Source organism: Hevea brasiliensis, unplaced genomic scaffold (genome assembly GCF_030052815.1).
Source record: "Hevea brasiliensis isolate MT/VB/25A 57/8 unplaced genomic scaffold, ASM3005281v1 Scaf389, whole genome shotgun sequence".
NCBI classification, from domain to species: Eukaryota; Viridiplantae; Streptophyta; class Magnoliopsida; order Malpighiales; family Euphorbiaceae; genus Hevea; species Hevea brasiliensis.
The window spans coordinates 18,697-39,675 of record NW_026614905.1 but is presented as its reverse complement, the minus strand read 5'-3'; the positions used below and the strand labels follow the sequence as shown (position 1 = coordinate 39,675).

The following is a 20,979-nucleotide window of genomic DNA, read 5'->3' as shown; positions in this document are numbered from 1 at the left end:
TAAAAGGCATTGGAAAAAGGGAAGAACAGAAGCGATTAGCCCGTGTGGATACAGTAGTTGTGACAAGCATTGGCCTGGGTCAGAATATAAGTGGATTATTTTCCGATTGGCAGATGGCTTATTTTCACATAGAAGGTTGCTGGAGCCGGAAGTCAATAGCCGGCTCATTAAATTATTCTTAGCATGGTTAGGAATTGGTAATCCAATTTATTTTGCACCACATTTACTAATTCTATAAGAATTTTTTAATGTTTCAACCCGATTTCATTGCGGATTATTTTTACTTACATTGGACATATTGTTAGGTTGTTGGCTACTTAGTGTGGATTGAAAAGGACAAGGTTGTCATGGCCAATGCTTCTCGATAAGCTCGGAAACTGCACTTGACTAGTTTATATCAGGACGGCTAGACAACTTAATCTGACTCCAGAGAAGTAGCTTTTTGTTGGTCATATAGATTTCTGTTTCTTGAAACTGATTGGTCCATCAGGATGTGGGAAATGAAAACAGGATCAAGGCTACCAATTTAGGGTATTACGTCTGAAAGCGGATTATATTGATTCAAAACATTCAGCTTGGTAGATTTTGAGGTTATTGCACAAATGCAATATTGTGTCTCACATCAAATTACACATACATAAACAAAGACAAACACATAGTACTCGTAGTGGAGTTTAGACATAATCATACAACTTATATTTATGTATATTGAGGATCGTCAACGTCCACTCTCTAACTGCATGGCTGCTTGAAACTTTATGCTATCAGGCCCAAGCGATACGCTAGTGTTGCAGGACTTGGTTGGTGGACCAAGCAGGGGCTCTGTCTCTTCAATATCAGTGGCAACTTCAACATGAACGTATTTGCCCATCATTAGTTCCTCAAGCTCACTTTTTACTTCCTTCATTGTAGGCCTTTTCAGTCCCTTGATTCTTAAGCAGCGTTTTGCGAGCTCAGCAACCCCCTTAAGCTGCTCCGAGTTTCCTTCATTTCTCACTCGTTCATGGAGAATTTCAAATAGGCGGTCCTCTTTCATTGAGTCAAGGAAAAAGGCAGCCAGACTTTTGTCCTTGTCTGGCCTATCAGAAGAAAGTGCTTTCTGTCCTGTCAATAGCTCTAAAAGGACAACCCCGAAGCTATACACATCACTCTTTTCATTCAACAAGCTTGTAAGTAAGTATTCAGGATCTATGTATCCAAGTGTTCCTTGAACCAATGTAGATAGCTGAGTTTGATCCAAAGGAACCAATCTTGAAACTCCGAAATCGGATACTTTGGCTTGGAATTCATCATCAAGAAGTATGTTTTCAGATTTAACATCTCTATGAATGATATGTATAGGAGCGTCAGAGTGCATATGTGCAAGTGCATCTGCAGTTTCCACTGCAATCCTCAGACGAGTTTTCCATGGCATGGAGGACCCACCAACTTCATTGTGTATGTGGTAATGGAGGGTCTTGTTGCCAATGAACTCATATACTAATAAGGGAACCGATGTTTCCAAGCAACAACCTATGAGTTTTACCACGCTTGGATGCTTGATTTGGCAGAGAACGAACACCTCGTTAACAAATTGTTCAATCTGATCATGGTCCATAAATCTGGACTTTTTGATTGCTACTAATTTTTTATCTAAAGTTCCTTTGTAAACTATCCCAAACCCTCCTTTGCCCACAATTTGACTTGCATTAAAATTATTGGTTGCCTTTTTGAGTTCATCTTCGGTGAAAATTTTAGCTTTCTCTGCAGTTCTTTCAATCTTGGAGAGTAATTGTTTCAAAACTGGCCCACCATTGTCTCTGAAGTTTTTCTTTTTAAGCTCGTTGATTTTCCTTCTTTGAAGTCCCCATGATACAAATGCGATGATCACAAATAGAAGGGAAACGGCACTACTTGCACCTACAAATAAAATTAGTCTAACATCACTGTACAAATGAATAAGCTGTCGGTATTTCTATGTAGCATTAAAGAGGCATTTTACAAGTTTATACCAAAATCTATCTTCTTTTAAATAACTACTTGTCCTTGGGTGAGTTTGGTCAATTGAAGGAAGAACCAAACTTTTGGACCACGCAAACTTGAAATTTCAAAACGCTAAATTTGACTGAAAATTTATTAGTTAACAACATGACTTCATGTAAGATTATCTATATATAAATGGAAATATATAAGTGAATTCCACAAAATTATAATTATTAAACAGTGTTTTTTTTAAAAATCTAATTATTGAAATGTTATAGTGCATTATATATATATATATATATATATATATATATATATATATATATATATATTATTGACTTCCTATTTCTTGTTAACTGAATACGTGAAATAACGGTTGTGGACTATAATTTCTCCTCCAAATGGGAAAATTCTCCAAATGAAGATAGGGTCTTATGAGCAAACTTGCAGTTGAATATAATGGAAGAGAAAAACGTTGAACATTTGCTTTATCAATGTTAAGTTAGAAAATAAGATTTAGTCATGGACTTACCGATGATAGCTTTCGTCCACAATGATTGTTTATTTTTAGCAGTACAACCTGTTCCATCTTTTCTTCCGTCGCCATAGGAACCCTTGGGACAGAAACATGTATAGTTTCCCACTGTGTTTAGACAATTTTTGGAACTTGTGCAATTGTTGAGGCTAGAATCCCGGCACTCATCAATTTCTGAAAGGAAAAAAATATTTAAAATAAGTTAATTGGAGCTAGAATACATAGTCATTGTCAGCTCATTTAACTATAAAAACAACTATAACATTTGAGGCGGAAATGTAATCGGACAAGGAAATGACGTAAATACCTTTGCAACCATTGGAGAGGTAAGGATTCCCCTTGTAACCACTGAAGCAGTAACAGCGATACCCAGGTGGATTATCAGAGTCACGGCACACACTGTTATCCTTACATGCATAAGCTGTTTTGTTCTTTCTAGCTTCTTTACATGTCTTATTTCTGATTGACCAATCAAGTACCACAGGGAACTCCTTTTTGTTTTGTAAATTAACAAGATCTAATGAAGAAAAATTATACATACCATCTTCAACAACAAAGGCGTAGCTGCAGGGGTTGAAGTCCATTACTTGTGTGTGGTTGTCATAGCTTGTCACAGTAATATTGAAATCCCATACGCCTTTAGGTATGGAGGTTTGGCAGCAACCAATACCAGAGCAAGACCCATTAACCACTGAATCCTTTGTGTAACAGAGTGACAAACATCCAGTGGCGTAGCTATGTCCCAAGGAACCTTTAACCCATGCATAAGTGTCACAACCTACTGCCATAAACTTGTTCCGGGAAAATGAGAGGGTGAATGCGGAAAATTGGGTCGACGTTGTAAGATGGGAAACCCGGCTCCCGTTCTTGGCATAACAATCGTGGGCCGCCGGGTAGAAGATTCGAAGCTGACCATCATCAAGTGATATGTCCAGGACTGTTATGTTTCCATGTCGCAAAAATGGCGTACTATTATTGGTGGCAGTACAGTTTATGAAGAAAGTATCATCTAGGAAGCACCCTTTGCGAGTGCCAAATGGGTATGGGATGCTGAGGTTCCCGCAACTGTATGGGCAACCAGGTTTGGCAAGAGGTATTGGTGGTAATGCTGCTACTGCCGCTGCAGTTGCTAATGATAACAGTAACAGCCAGTGAATCATCAAGAGGGGCATCTCTTTACGCAATCTCGTGGTTTTCCTTCTTTTCTTTGTTTCCAGTGAAAGACTTGTATGATTAAAACTTTCTGGGGCTGCTGGTTTTATAATAATTAGAGTATCCTCGTCAACCTGCTGGTAACGCAAGTGACCCGCCTTGACTTGTGGAAGAAGACCATTATCATTGACTTGCTACGTCGTTTTCTGCCTTCCCTATCTGCATCGGGACTAGACGAGAAATTATAGCCAAATAACACATAATTCCGATAAAAAGGAAAAAAATCATCTCTACTGTTGTTCCCATATCCTTCAGAAGAAATTGGCTTTTCAAGGTTGTTGACCCCACAAGTTCAAAGGAGCATAGATTTTGATGATACCAAAACTCAACTAGAATCAAACTAACATTGTTTTTAGTTTTGTGTATCTCAAAAAAAAAAGGACACAAGGATTTTATGATGGATTCGTGCTTTTGAAGAAATGATGACAATCTAAGGATAACACAGGACGAATCAAAGGAGATAAAAGAAGAAAATGCTACCTTCTAAGGCTGCATTGAAAATCAAAATTAAAGGTACACATAATATAGAAGTTTAGTTTTATTGATAGGATTACTTGTGAAAAGAATTGAGGAGTAAAAGTCAATGATGCTTATTTTCAATTCCTCAAAAGATTTTTTTTTTAAATATCATTATTGGCCTAAAAAGTGTTTGACTATGATTTGGTGTAAAGTTTTATAGTTTTGAAAATTATGCAGAAAAGTTTTCCTGGTATGCTAACTGGTTTGCTACTTATTTTAGTATGCTAACTGGTTTGCTATTTTCTCAAGTATGCTAACTGTCTCAACTCTGCACAACATCGCAGAAAACGATAAAATAACGGCTATTTTCTTGAAATTCGTATCTGTAACGTTCAAATGAGTTCTCCAATGGTAAAAAACGTTCCAAAGCTATAAATACACCTTCCTTTGGCCATTTTGCACTGAATGAAAGTCCCTCTACTGTTCAAAATCATAAAAGCTTTCATTCAAAGTGCTCAAAGTGTTTTATTGCTCATCATTGGCTTATTTACTCAACTCTTCTTTATAGATTCTGTTGTATTGAGTGAGGGTGAGTTTTAAACACATTATTATCATTTATGAGAGGTCATTCAAGCACCTATTGAAGCTTGGTTGTGATAAAGTGTTTGGGATAACACTTGGTAGAAGTGTAAAGCTACTTGTAAAAGCTTTGGTGAGAAGATTTGTAAAGGGCTTTTGTCTCTTGCCTTTAAAAGAGAAGAATAATGAAGTGAAGACTCAAAGTGGGATCTTGAGAGAGTGGATGTAGGCTAGTTGAGCCGAACCACTATAAAAATTTCAGTGTTCATTTTCTCAACCCTTGCTCTTTACATTTATGCAATTTAACTTTATGATTGATATGCTTTTGCTGATATGAAAGTTGAGGCCATTTGCTGTTAACCTTGCTGCAAACTGAGAAAATTTGTTTACTGCTGAATTTGCTGATATCTGATATAATCTGCTTGTTAGTTGATCTGCTGTCAGTTAGTATATATGGTATACTGCTCTAGTTCTTTGTGTTAAAGCGTATCCAGTTCATCGATATCTCTGTGAATCTTTGATATAATTTGGTAGATCAGTATACTGATTGCATATAGCCTAACTTTGAATCAACTTGTCAATAGAGTTATATTGTTCATATTTCACATTAGTAAATTGAGTTGAACCTAGCTGCAATTTTCAAAGGTTTTGAGCAAGAACCGAAAATTGTTTTTAAAGTCCAATTCACCCCCCTCTTGGACATATTTTGGGACATCAATTTGGTATCAGAGCTTGTCTCTCTTGCTTGAGGATTAAACCCCTTAGAGTGATCCATACACATGGCTAGTTCATCTAGAAATTACTGGTATACACCCCTTAGTGAAGGTTATTCCATCACTAGACCACCACTTTTAATGGCACAAATTATTCTTTTGGAAAACTAAAATGAGAAACTTTATACAATCTGTTGACATTGATGCTTGGAGAATAATTAAAGATGGTCCTTATATTCCTTATAAAACGATGAAGGAACTGTACAAATTCCTAAAGTGAAGTTGAATTTGATGATAATGATTGGAAGAAAATTTCTACAAATGCCAAGGCTATTAACATTCTTCATTGTGCTCTTGATATTAATGAGTATAATCGTATTTCGGGATGTCAAACTGCAAAGAGATATGGGACAAACTAGAAGTCACATATGAAGGAACGATGTGGTGAAAGAGTCAAAGGCAAACCTCCTCATCCGTGATTATGAATTATTTGAGATGAAACACAGTGAAACTATTCTTTGAGATGAGTGCAGTTCTACAGACCTTGTAAATCTACTTAAAGCTCTTGGAAAGAGATTTGAAGAACAAGAACTTGTAAAGAAAATTTTGAGGTCTCTTCCAAAGGCGTGGGAAGCAAAGACTCATTGTTATTCAAGACACCAAGGATTTGGAAAATACACCTATGATGAGCTAATTGGTTCTCTCATTGCACATGAGATGATTTATAAGAAAGATGAGAATGAAGGTGATCAAAAGAAAAAGAAAGGCATAGCTTTCATATCCGAAAAAGTAGATGAGAAAAAGAAAAATGTTGCTCTTAAAGCTAGTTCAAGTGATGATTCAAGTGCTTCAAGTGATGATGATGAAGATATGGCTATGATAGTTAAAAGATTCAAAAGAGCATTTAGAAAAGGTGAAAGCAAATACAAGAAGTTCACAAAGAAATATGCTCCAAAGACTCCAAATCATTCAAGTGAAATAGTTTGTTATGAGTGTAACAAACCAGGCCACATTAAGCCAAAATGTCCTACATTGAAGAAGAAAAACAAGTTTAGAAAGGATAAAAGCAAAAAGGCAATGGCAGCAACTTGGAGTGACAGTGACTCTTCATCAAATGATGAAACAAGTGACAAAGAAGCTGCAAACACTTGTATGATGGCAATTGAAGAAAAAGGTGAATGCTCACACATCGAAGATAGTGAAAATGAGGTAAATCTTGAACTTTCTAATGTTGATGAATTAGAACTTGCATTTGTGAAGACATATGATAAATATAGAACTTTTAAAAAGAAATGCAAAATTTTAGTTCATGAAAATTGTGCTTTAAGATCAGAAAATATTTCCTTGAGTATGGCTTCAAAAGAGAATGAATTTTACAAATCTCAAATGAAATTATTTAAGGAAGTTAATGATGAGCTTCAAAGATCAAAAGAAGTGTGTGAACAACTTCTTGAGAAAAACAGAATTCTTGAAGCAAAAGTTGAATCTTTGATAAGAGATTTATCTAAATTTACAAAAGGAAAAGAAACACTTGATATACTTCTTGGGAATCAAAGATCCACAAATGAAAAATCTGGAATTGGTTATGATGGATTTATGAAGTATGGAAAATACAAACAATTTTTTGTTAAAGCTACATCATTTTCTCAACTGAGTATTACATGCTTTTATTGCAATCACAATGGTCATATGATTAATGCTTGTCCTATTAGGAAAGGAACCTTTAAGGCAAAGAAAGTATGGGTGCCTAAAGGAACCCTACCTAATGTTACTAACACACAAGGACCCAAAGTTGATTGGGTACCTAAGAAACGATTAAGCGATTTCAGTGCGCTAAGGAGTATCTTTGGAAACAGAACATTGGTACATTGATAGTGGTTGCTCTAGGCACATGACAAGAAATAAAGACAAGTTTTCCTCTCTTACCTTGAAAGAAGAAGGATATGTCAAATTTGGTGATAAAAGTAAAGCTAAAATTATTGGATGTGGAACTATTGGTAAAAATCCTTGCATTGAGAATGTTGCATTAGTACAAGGATTAAAGTATAATCTTTTAAGTGTTAGTCAACTATGTGATAATGGTTTTAAAGTCATTTTTACTTCTACACATTGTGAGATTCATGGAAATAATGTCATGTTTGCTGGTGCTAGAATATATAATATTTACCTACTTGATTTAACAAGTCTTGAAGAAAATTGTGAAACATGCTTTATGACTTCAGATGATAGTGCATGGTTATGGCATAGAAAATTAGGACATGCTAGCATGAGTACACTTGCTAAACTCTCTAGAAAGAACCTTGTTAGAGGACTTCCAAAGTTAAGATTTGAAAAAGAATTTCAATGCAAAGCTTGTGCACTTGGTAAGCATACAAAATAATCTTTTAAATCAAAAAATGTTGTAACTACGTCTAGACCATTGGAACTATTACATCTTGATCTTTTTGGTCCAATCACACCTAGAAGTCTAGGAGGCAAGGCATATACATTTGTAATTGTTGATGATTTTTCAAGATTCACATGGACTTTCTTTCTTGCTCATAAAGATGAAACCTTTGATATATTTGAAGCATTTTGCAAAAGAACTCAAAATGAAAAAGGATATTGCATTACATCTTTGAGGAGTGATCATGGAAAAGAATTTGAAAATAGTTTGTTTGAAAATTTCTGCTCTCAAAATGGTATTTATCATACATTTTCAGCTCCTAGAACTCCACAACAAAATGGAGTTATTGAAAGGAAAAATAGATCTTTGCAAGAAATGACAAGAACAATCTTTGAATGAAAGCAGTTTACCAAAATATTTACTGAAGAGTGTAAATCTGACATGCTACATTTTGAACAGAGTTTCCATTAGAGCTATTTTAAAGAAAACTCCTTATGAACTATGGAAATGAAGAAAACCCAATATTGCATATTTTCATATCTTTGGTTGCAAATGTTACATTTTGAATAACAAAGACAGCAATCTCAAGAAATTTGATGCTAAATCCTGTGAAGGAATATTTCTAGGCTATTCAACAAATAGCAAAGCATATAGGATTTTCAATAGAAAAACATTGACCATGGAAGAATTAATGCATATACTTTTTGATGATGCTAACACTTCCTTGCAAAGAAAAGATTCTTGTGATGATGAAATTGAGCAGATTCTAAACTCAAAGAGTTTGAATAATGATGAGCTTGAATCAAAAGAACCAGTGGAGGATAATCAAAATGACAAAGAAGAAGAACTACCTTGCTCCACAAATGTTGAAATTCAAGAAGACTCCCAACCAAATGTGGAAGAACTACAAATTGAGGAACCTCAACATCAAGATATTCCACAATAATGGAGGTACCATAGAAATCATTCCAAAGATGACATTCTTGATAGTCCATCACAAAGAATGATGACAAGAGCTCAACTTAGAAGATATTTTGGTAATGTTGCTTTTGTTTCTCAATTTGAACCCAAAACATATGATGATGCTCAAAACGATGAAAATTGGCTTTTTGCTATGCAAAAGGAATTAAATCAATTTGAAAGAAACAAAGTGTGGACACTTGTTCCTAAACCTAAAAAGCACTCTGTTATTGGAACTAAATGGGTATTTAGGAATAAGATGGATGAAAAAGGACATGTAGTTAGAAATAAAGCTAGACTAGTAGCTCAAGGATACAACCAAGAGGAAGGTATTGATTTTAATGAAACCTTTGCTCCGGTTGCTAGAATTGAAGCAATTAGAATGTTGTGTGCATTTGCATGTTTTAAGAATTTCATGCTTTATCAAATGGATGTTAAAAGTGCATTTTTAAATGGACATATTGATGAAGAAGTTTATGTAGCTCAACCTACTGGTTTTGAAGACCCCCATTTTCCAAATCATGTTTACAAGCTTACTAAAGCTCTCTATGGTTTAAAGCAAGCTCCTATAGCATGGTATGAGAGACTTAGTAAATTTTTGCTTCAAAATGATTTTAAAAGAGGAAAAGTGGATACTACTCTTTTCATTAAGAAACTAGGAAAAGACATGCTTATTGTGCAAATCTATGTAGATGATATTATTTTTGGTGCTACTAACCATTCTCTTTGTAAGAAATTTTCCAACATGATGAAAAGTGAATTTGAAATGAGTATGATGGGTGAACTTACTTTCTTCCTTGGATTGCAAATTAAATAAATGAAAGATGGAATTTTTATAAATCAGTCCAAGTACATAAAGGATATGCTAAAGAAGTTCAAAATGGAGGATATGAAGAGTATTGGAACTCCCATGAGCTCAACAATTAAATTGGAGAAAGATGAAAAAGGTAAAGAGGTAGAAAATAAACTTTATAGAGATATGATTGGTTCTTTACTCTACTTGACAGCATCTAGACCAGATATTCATTTCAATGTATGTTTATGTGCAAGATTTCAATCATGTCTAAAAGAATCTCATCTTATAGCTATTAAAAGAATTTTTAAGTACCTCATTGGCACTCACAACATTGGCTTATGGTATCCAAAATGTGAATCATTTGATCTTATTGGTTATAGTGATTCAGATTTTGCTAGTAGTAGACTGGACAGAAAAAGCACTTCTGGAACTTGTCAATTTCTTGGTCATGCTTTAGTCTCATGGCACGATAAAAGCAAACTCATTGCACTTTCTCTGAAGCTGAATATATTGCAAGCTGGAAGTTGTGTTGCCTGATTTTGTGGATGAAACAACAGCTTGAAGACTTTGAAATTAAATTTGATCACATTCCCATAAGATGTGACAATACTAGTGCTATAAACCTATCAAAAAATCCTGTTCAACACTCTAGAAGCAAGCATATTGAAATTAGACATCATTTTATTAGGGATCATATTCAAAATGGTGATATTCAAATTGAATTTGTCCCTTACGAAAAACGACTGGCGACATTTTTACAAAGCCACTTAATGAGGAAATTTTCTGCAAAATAAGAAGAGAACTTGGTATGATTGATGCTCTTGATTAAGTTTTGATGCATTCTCATGTTTCTATATGAAAATGAAGTGATATATGTTGGTTTGTAGTGTTAAAAATGCATTCTGATATTTCTGGTGCAATTTGAAAAATTCTGGGTCTTATCAGATATGAACAGTATTCTGCAGAATTTGATCACAGTGGCATACTAATCTGTTTGCTAATTTTCTTGTTTGCTAAATGCTTTACCACTGCTCCTAACTTTTCGTTGGCAAACTGGAAGTCAGGTCTGATTGCGCTAAAACTCTAAAATTATTTTTTTTTGAGCGCCTATTCTGCATGTTTAAAGCCCATATTACTTAAATACCCCTCTATTTAGAGCATTGCATCTTTATGTGATTTAAGGGCAAAATGGACTTTTAACACATTAATTAGCGCGGGACTCAAATTTTTTTCTAAACCATCAATCTTCTCACTGCTTCTCCTCTGCTACACGCTACCCATTCTCTGCAAATGTCTACAGTTGTGTCTTTTCAGTTTTAAAATTCAAAACTCCTTCTCTTTTCGTCTCTTCGTCTCCCAAAACCCGAACGAACGCTTCTTCGCTCCATCTGCAAACCCATTCCACTCGCAACCTTCCAAGCCATCGTCTCCCTTCATCGTTCTTAAATATTTCCGAAACCCATTGGCTGTGAATCGATGAAATCGATTGTTTCAAGTTAGAAAATCCCCAAATTCTTCATTCCTGTTGTTTTTCTAAATCTGTCGAAAGAAATTATTTCCTGTTGGATATTTTTTTTGCGCTTGATATCGATTCGCACTCTTTGTCTCTGCAAATCTCAGGTACAAAATCTAAAACTTTAATGGAATCTTGTTTTACATTTTGTTTGAGCTTGTTTCGTTTGTTTTGATTTCACAATGTGCTGTTGGATTTTTTTTGGGACTGTTATGTTTGTTCTGCTTTCGTTTGTTTGTTCTGTTTATTTTTTTAACATTAACATTTCGCAAAAATGTGGTATATAATCATAAATCGATTGCCATGGATTCTCAAAAACCCAATATCTCTTGCTGACTGTTCTATTTTCGGCATAAGTTGTGCTAGAAATATATTGATGTGCTTCGAATAGTTATATATTGGCTGCTCACATTATTAAGTTTGTGAACCCAGTTTTCACTGTCATTTCGGCCTAACTTGCTTCTGAGGTTGGTTATGGCGCGGGAAAAAGGAAAAGGCAAGGCAAAAATCCCCACATATTCATCATCGGACTCCACTGACGCAAGTGTTCCTGCGTCTCCTCCTCCACAAAAAGATGCTCCTCTGGTAATTAGCAAATCAAAAGAAACACCCAAGAAAAGAACCAGTGAGCCAGTCCAAGAAAAAGGAACCAAAAAGAAAAAGACTTCAAAACCAGTTATACATATGGAGAGGGCCATTCATGAGCCAAGGTATATCCACTGGCCTGCTTTTATTGAAGTTTCTGTTCCTTTACAATTCTTATTTGAATATCAAAAATGGGACAAATTGTGCTCTGACACTGAAGGAGTGTATGTGGATTTAGTTCAAGAATTCTATAAGAATTTAAGGGTTGATGATTCTGACAAAGATGAGTCTTTTAAGGTGAAAATGAAAGGGAAAGTCTATGAGGTAATGGTTGCTAGATTAGCCAAAGCCCTAGGAATCCCAAACAGTGGGAATAAAATTTGTTCTCACAAAGATGTTTTTGCTGTTGGTGGATTTAACAAAAGAGATTTTGAGGCTGAAGTGTTTAAAGGGGAAGTAAAGGATAAGACTAGCATTACCCATGCTCATCAACACATCAAAATTCTTCATAGTTTTATCATCTATGTGTTGAATCCTAGAACTGGCAGTCCAAACTATTTGAGTACCCTTGATCTCTGCATAATTTGGCATATTGTGAACTAAATTGAATTTAATCTTGCCTATTTTATGCTGAAGCAAATCATGAAATGGAAGCCACCTTACAAGCTACCTTATGCCCATCTTCTTAATGGTCTGTTTAGAGACTTTGGGATACCTTTGGAAACCGAGAAACTTAGGACAAATATGATCCCAATTACAAGTTTGCAAAAAGATGATGATGGCAGAAAACTTAGATTTGAACAAGGTGCTAGTTCCAAAGATAGTGCAAGTGGTACTTTCAATGTTGAGGGAATTCTGGAGGAAGTGAACAACTTGAGGGAATTTGTTGAAATTGAACTTGGAGAGCTATAGAAATTTAGAGGTTTTCAAACTGTTCTTATGAATGCTCTTGATTCTAAAGTTGATGGCACTTTGATGTTGATGTACAAAATTGTGGAAGAATTGTTTAAAATTAAAGTTCATCTAGGTATTTCAACCACTGAGGCTGGAGAAACCAGTAAGGCTGCTACTGGTTCTGTTCCTCAAACAGAGAAAGAAAAAGAAAAAGAGGAAGAGAAAGAAGAAGAGGAAGAACAGGAAACAGAAGAGGAAGAAGAAGAAGAAACAGAAGAAGAGGAAGAGAAAGAAACAGAAGAAGAAGAAGAGAAAGAGGAAGAAAAGGAAGAAGAGGAAGAAGATGAAGCTGAAAAAGATGAAGATGATTCTGATGATGGGAATGGTAATGGAGGCAGCAAAGAAGGTAGTGGGAAGGATATGAGTGACTCAGAATCTGAGGCAGAACCACAGACCCCTGCTCCTGCTGCTCCTGCAAAAGGAAAGGGAAAAACAGCTCAAAAGGAACAAAGAAGCAAGCAGAAAGAGGAAACTGGTAAACCATCTGGCAAAAAGGCTAAAACTGGCAAAAAGTCTACAGCAGAATCTGGTACTACTGCTGCAACTGAGTTAGCAGCTGGGCCTATTATTCCCTTGACACCAGGAACTGAAATGGCTGCTGAAATTCTTCAAACCTTGAGTGATAAACCTGTCAAGCCCAAAAAGCTGAAAATGGCTGCTCCAAAACCAATCAGAAGAAGCACTAGGCTGAAAGGATAAACTGAATTTTGATTGAATTTTGTCTAACAGTCTGTCTCTCAATTTGCTACTTAGTTTGCTGCTTTTAGTTTTTCTGAACTTTAATTAGTTTGCTATATCGATTCTTGTTTGATTGTTATTTATCGCACTTAAACTGAATTTTGATTTATACACATGTGCATGATTTCTCCCATATTCTTTTGATGCTGACAAAAAGGGGGAGAAAGGTAATGAATGGTAATCTTGATACTTGTGGTTGATATAGTTTGTGATTAGTTGTGGTTGATATAGTTTGTGATTAGCATATTGTTGATATAACTTTATAGTGTGTATATTGTTGATATAGCTTTATAGTGTGCATATTGTTGATATAACTTGTGAATGATATACAGTTTGTGATTAGTGTGCATATTGTGCATATTTAGTTAGTATCTTTAGTCACACTTGACTCCTTAAGAAAATGCTTATGAATATTTCATTGAAATTATTAAGGGGGAGTTATTTGTGATTAATTGTTGATATAAGCACATACATAGGGGGAGTTATTGTCACATAAACATTCATATATATACTCACACTTATTAACACTTACATGGTGATTCAATTGAGTTTTGTCATCATTAAAAAGGGGGAGATTGTTGACCCCACAAGCTCAAAGGAGCATAGATTTTGATGATACCAAAACTCAACTAGAATCAAACTAACATTGTTTTAAGTGTTGTGTATCTCAAAGAAAAAGGACACAAGGATTTTATGATGGATTCGTGCTTTTGAAGAAAGGATGACAATCTAAGGATAACACAGGACGAATCAAAGGAGATAAAAGAAGAAAATGCTACCTTCTAAGGCTGCATTGAAAATCAAAATTGAAGGTACACATAGTATAGAAGTTAAGTTTTATTGATAGGATTACTTGTGAAAAGAATTGAGGAGTAAAAGTCAATGATGCTTATTTTCAATCCCTCAAAAGATTTTCTTTTTAAATATCATTATTGGCCTAAAAGTATTTGACTATGATTTGGTGTAAAGTTTTATAGTTTTGAAAGTTATGCAGAAAAGTTTTCCTGGTATGCTAACTGGTTTGCTACTTATTTTAGTATGCTAACTGGTTTGCTATTTTCTCAAGTATGCTAACTGTCTCAACTCTGCACAACATCGCAGAAAACGACAAAATAACGGCTATTTTCTTGAAATTCGTATCTGTAACGTTCAAATGAGTTCTCCAACGGTAAAAAACATTCCAAAGCTATAAATACACCTTCCTTTGGCCATTTTGCACTTAATGAAAGTCCCTCTACTGTTCAAAATCATAAAAGCTTTCATTCAAAGTGCTCAAAGTGTTTTATTGCTCATCATTGGCTTATTTACTCAACTCTTCTTTATAGATTCTGTTGTATTGAGTGAGAGTGAGTTTTAAACACATTATTATCATTTATGAGAGGTCATTCAAGCACCTATTGAAGCTTGGTTGTGATAAAGTGTTTGGGATAACACTTGGTAGAAGTGTAAAGCTACTTGTAAAAGCTTTGGTGAGAAGATTTGTAAAGGGCTTTTGTCTCTTGCCATTAAAAGAGAAGAATAGTGAAGTGAAGACTCAAAGTGGGATCTTTGAGAGAGTGGATGTAGGCTAGTTGAGCCGAACCACTATAAAAATTTCAGTGTTCATTTTCTCAACCCTTGCTCTTTACATTTATGCAATTTAACTTTATGATTGATATGCTTTTGCTGATATGAAAGTTGATTCCATTTGCTGTTAACCTTGTTGCAAACTGAGAAAATTTGTTTACTGCTGAATTTGCTGATATCTGATATAATCTGCTTGTTAGTTGATCTGCTGTCAGTTAGTATATATAGTATACTGCTCTAGTTGCTGTGTTAAAAACGTATCCAGACATCGATATCTCTCTTTGAATCGATATAATTTGTTAGATCAGTATACTGATTGCATATAGGCTAACTTTGAATCAACTTGTCAATAGAGTTGTATTGTTCATATTTCACATTAGTAAATTGAGTTGAACTTAGTTGCAATTTTCAAAGGTTTTGAGCAAGAACCGAAAATTGTTTTTAAAGTCCAATTCACCCCCCTCTTGGACATATTTTGGGACATCAAAGGTCTCTCTCTCTCTCTCTCTCTCTCTCTCTCTCTCTCTCTCTCTCAACAAAGATTAAAGAACTATATTTCATAATTGAGATAAAAATCAACTGTTAAGAATTAAAATAAAAAATAAATTTCAATAATTTAATGAAAAGTACTAATTCAATAATATAATTTATTTAAATTTTATATCAAATGCAGAAATTTTTTATAATTTTTATGCTTTCTAACTTTAATGTATGATTAAAATGAATTTTTTTTAGAAAGGAAACTTTTTCTTGCAGGGCAATGATGAAATTTCACTATTAAAACAATTTAGAGAATAATTCTACTATAATTTTTAACAATAAAATACTTATGATGAGCCTTTTAATTTTATTATAATAAGTGAAAAGATGAAAAAACAAAGGTTAGTAGTAGAAATTATGGTCAAATAAATCAATAGTGTCCTGAATTTAAAAAGTTGTGTCCACGATTATCTATTTAACCGCCTCAAACAAGAAGACGTTATCAACATATTATTATTTATTAAATTAGCAATTTAAAATCTTACATCAAAATGCATATATATATATATATATATATATATATATATATGCATTTTGATGTAAGATTTTAAATTGCTAATTTAAAAAATAATAGGCTATTCAATATACATATAGTATAGTTGATATAATTAGATCAATTATTTTTATATTAATTATAGTCGATAAGAAAACATATAAAGAATAGTAAGATAATAATTTATTGTGCTAATGATTAGTCATACTTGTCACTTAACAATAGTCAATTAGTTACCTCATAAAAAGCATTAGAAATACAATAAAGTGTGACACAGAGAGACATGGCTACACTTAAATTATTAAATCTTAAAATTATATAAATATAAAATAAATGACTATTATCTTCTTTATTTCCTAAAAATTATATTTTAGTATTCAAAATTTCTATCCTGTTAATCATCAATTATCATTTAATTTATCATTATCGTTAGTCAAATAAATAAAAACTCATAATTAAAACACAAAAAGTATGGTATCCGTATTATTACCTAATTAATTAAGATTAGATTCTCACAAGGCAAATATTCCTCTCGTTATGCCTCACAATACTGTTTTTTTCATCCACAGCATAAAGTGCATAAATTAAAAAAAAATCAAATAATGATTAATAATAATTAATTTATTCAAATTAAAAAAATCATACCTTTAGAATAAATTATTAAATATTTTCAATACACATACATTTTCATATACAAAATAGTATGCTTTATACTCCTAAATTTAATAAACAATTATTTTTATGTGAAATAATTTTATGATATTATCGTGACTCTATATAAACATATCAATATAAAATAATAAATTAATGAATAATTTACATATAAATAAAAATAATTATTTTTATTCATCTTTATCTCTTTATATATATATATATATATATATATTGTTAAATTTAATAACGAGTTCTGTTTATTTGTAAACTATTCATTGATTTTTTAATTACAAGAGATAGTAGTCTCCATCAATTGGAAAAAATTACAGAGACGTAACGCGTATTAAATTCTTTTTTTTTTTTGTCCTTAAAAGTCTTTTCAATCTCGGATTTGAAAATTAAAGAAGATTTAATCAGTCCAAGCAAAATTTGTACCGACGTTGTGAATGATTCATGAATTGAAATTGCCTTGAGCGAGACCTATCTTGATTCTTCTCTCTCCCCTTTAGAATTGAAGTCTTTTTTTTTAAATAAAAATTAAAATCAAACTATAACCATAAAATTAAAATTATTGAGAAATTCACACTTATTTCAATCACCAGTCATGTGGCTAAGTCTACTCCCAGAAAAATTATATTATAAAATTGTTATTTTACGTAAGATTACTATATATATAGATAAAATGTAAGCCAATCATATAATGGCAAATAAGTAAAAGAATACAATTTGTTGCAGTTTGTCCATTGGTGCCTCTCTTCTGTGTGGAGCTACAACTCATTTATCTTGCTGATAATTTTCGAGTTAAATGGATATTTCTTTTAAGTGGATATTTTCTAGATATTTTTTTAATTAATCACTTATTTTATTTAAAAATAAATAAAAACATAGTCATATTAAAAAATTAATTTTAAAATATAAATAAAATTAAATTTTATGAAATTAATTAATATTTATTTATATTTTTTAATTAATTTATTATTTTATACATGAAATAGCAATGTTACGATATAATGTCCCCAATATTTACGTCAATGATTACCGTTTACCATCATTGTCCTTTGTTTCTTCCTCCTCTTTGCCTTATCAATTCCTAATTCCTTCATCCATCAATGACGTTGATGGTGACTTATCCGCAAGTATACGGGTCGTCTCAAGTAATAAAGTGATGAATCAAGTATCGTTCCCACGAGGATTTGCTGTTTGATTACTAAACTATGAATGAAGCGATTATTTGGGCTAATGATTTATGAATAAAAGGTAAATGTAAATGAGCAAGGTAAATTGATTAATCTAATTGAAATGGGTAAAGAGCAAACAAATAAATTCTAAATCTAGTTCGCAATTAAACTGAAATTGACAATGGGTAATTTAAACGAAAGTCTAATTATAGTAAAAGTGATCCCAGAGTTGGGGGTTTATGCATAAATTAATTGGGATTTGTCTTGGGCATTCCAATTTTTAGGGAAAAATAGAGTTTGAAGGAAATTGATTCTAAATTCCTTTGATATCTTTTTCAAGCAAATCAAAGTGTATTCTAAAATAATCAAACCTACTTTCGTATGTATTTGATTACTTTAAAACCCATTAAGTTTTGTAACCAATAATTAATTCCTCTTAAAGTCCTAGTTTATTTCTAAATCTAGGTGATTTTAAGTTCCAATCCTTGATTAACTATCAATGACCTTCACCTTTCGGTCCTTCAATCAAAGATTAACACAATACCCAATGGGTACCAACATTAGGCAAGTAAATCAAGCGCACAAGGAAGGAATCAAAACCCATATTCATATAAAATAAGGAAATACCCAATCCAAATCCACAAATTAATCTAAAACATATTTCCCAACTCTGAAATCTAAAGGAATTACTCACTCATAATGGTATTTACAAGAAATATAGATGGAAGAATAAAGAAAAACATGATAAAAGGACTGAAATGGGAAAACCCAGGTGGAAGAACCAAGATCTCTGGTTTCTGGAGCTCCAATTGCGTGCAGCTCTTCTTCCTCCAGAGGATGGCGTCTTCTCTCCCTCTTTCTATATAATTTTCTTTCCTTTTTTTGTTTCTCCTCTCTTCCTCTTGTGGCAAAAATAAGGAAATGATGAATTTATATGGTCCCAAAAAGCTGCCCTAAAAGTAAATAACAGCTAAGGAGTGGATAGGAAATGAGGTGTAAAATTATCCAAGTCAGCAGCACTATTCACGTTCTGGGCATTCTGCTTAGGGTTCGGCTTAACCCTAAGCAGCTTCTTAGCAAATTTAGCCTCTGGTCGCACTGTCTGCTTAAGGTTAAGCAGACCTTCAGCAAATCTCGGCAGACTTATAGTAAAATGGACTTTTCTGCTCATGCTTGACTTGTGTTGCACCTTAAGCATTGCCGCTTTACCCTGAGCATGACCTTAAGCAAGGTCTCAAGCAAATTTCGGCTGGTTTGCTCTTTCAAGGCTTGATTTCTTCAACTTTCCTCTGTGCTTAAAGAACTCCAAATTTCTTCAAATCACTTCCTAATGCACTCATTGGTCTTCGATTTGCCACAAAATCCTATCAAAAATAACAAAATTACAAAAATCAAATATAAAGTATCTAAAGTTAACAAATAAGCTAAAATAAAGCTAAAAACATAAAATATACTAAAATATAAGGACAAAATGGATGCAAAACTACCCTAAAATGCCTATATGAAATGAGTGTAACAAATTCCCCCAAACTCAAACCTTTGCTTGTCCTCAAGCAAATTAAAAACAATTAATGCAATTTGGGGTACCTTACCTTAAATTTATGAAAATTACTTATCCGAACTCTCAAGCTTACCTTTAGCCACCAACACACCATATACCCACTTTCAAGGTGCCAAGAATTTAATCCTTACCAAAGTTATCACCGCTTAGCCTTGGGTCAATTATCCATATTATCAAGCCCAAACCAATCAATCACAAAGAATAATTATGCCTAAATAGACTATAGGGTAATCCATAAGTTAAAGTGTCTCAAAAACTTGATGGAAGTAAATGAATGGATTAGATATCACAATCCCATAGGCAATTTTCCTATTCCAATCTCCACTAATGTAACGAAACACCATTAAAAGATCAAAAGGACTTTCAAGGGTTGTAATGGGGCCAAGGGGGTGATAATGTGGCTAACAAGGAAAGGATAAAGATAACAAAATATAAGAATAATCAAATTATTAAAAGATCAAGACACACAAAATATTTTTTTTTTTTTTTTGAAGCAAATGGGGGAAGGAACTTTACAACTATTCACCAATGCTAGCATATAATTTTGAAGCTTTTAGAGGGACTACATAAAAACATTGACTTTGAATTATAATTGTCCCTTTCAATTCACCCCCAAACTCATTTCTTTGTGTATTTGAGTGGTGAATTACTTTACATACCATAATTGAATTTGCTAGCTTTTTTACTTTAGCCACTTCTCCCAACTAATTGTTATTATTATTATTATTTATTTATTTTTTTATATTTTTTTTTATATGTATCTATCACTCAAAGAATTATTCTCATGGAGGGTAGGTAAGTGTTTGAGTTTATGGCTAGGTAGTAATGTGGGTTCCAAAGGAATAAGAGGGATAAATGTAGGCTCAAATTGGTTCCAAAGGGAAATTTTTAAGTGAGGCTGGCTAAGGCTAAAATATGGGTTTAAAATTCAAAGAATGCCTAGATCATTTCTTTTTCAAGTGTATGCTATGATTTCGCCTTGAAAGGTTTAGGAAGAGGAAGATTGTTCTAGGATTGGTGAGACATCAATTAGCTACTTCTCACCCTAGAGTTTTCTCTAAGCACTCAAAGTCAATGCAATTGATTGGGTGGCCCTTGGCTAAGAAGATATAAACTCAAGCAAGAATTTAATAACTTTGCACCTATCCAGGACTTTCAATCCATCAAACCCTTCTAAAAGTAAGCTTAATTGCTCTTCAAAACAACTCTCAATCCTCTAAGGACAAGGTAAAAATTTGTTTTTATGATATGCATGATCCTAAAATGAATGCATAAATCAAATTAAAACTAAATGTAATCTATATGAAAACTATATGCAAATGTATGTATATGGGTATAGACATGTGTGTAGTATATGTATAAGTGTATGGATTATCTATATATGAATGAATGAAATGCAATAAATGAATGAAAGAAAATTTTAAAGAAAATTTTGCAAAAATTTTGCCTTCACCCCCAAACTCAAATGAAACATTGTCCTCAATGTTTAAAATGAATGGAAAGATGGGTAAAATTATGAGAATTGCCAAATTATTGAAATTTATACAATTGGGGATTAAATCAATGTAAGCTCAATTATTCCAGAATTAGCTCAA

At 33.2% G+C, this 20,979-nt stretch overlaps 1 protein-coding gene across 1 annotated transcript; it reads right to left on the bottom strand.

Moving 5' to 3' along the window:
• Positions 1 to 534: 534 nt before the first annotated feature.
• On the bottom strand, positions 535 to 3,716 carry LOC110663288 (wall-associated receptor kinase 2). Its single transcript, XM_058142240.1, has 3 exons — positions 2,805 to 3,716; positions 2,495 to 2,671; positions 535 to 1,899 (listed from the first exon to the last, which is right to left on the bottom strand). The coding sequence occupies exons 1-3, from the start codon at positions 3,667 to 3,669 to the stop codon at positions 719 to 721; spliced, it is 2,223 nt and encodes a 740-aa protein (XP_057998223.1). The 5' UTR covers positions 3,670 to 3,716; the 3' UTR covers positions 535 to 718.
• Positions 3,717 to 20,979: the final 17,263 nt, after the last annotated feature.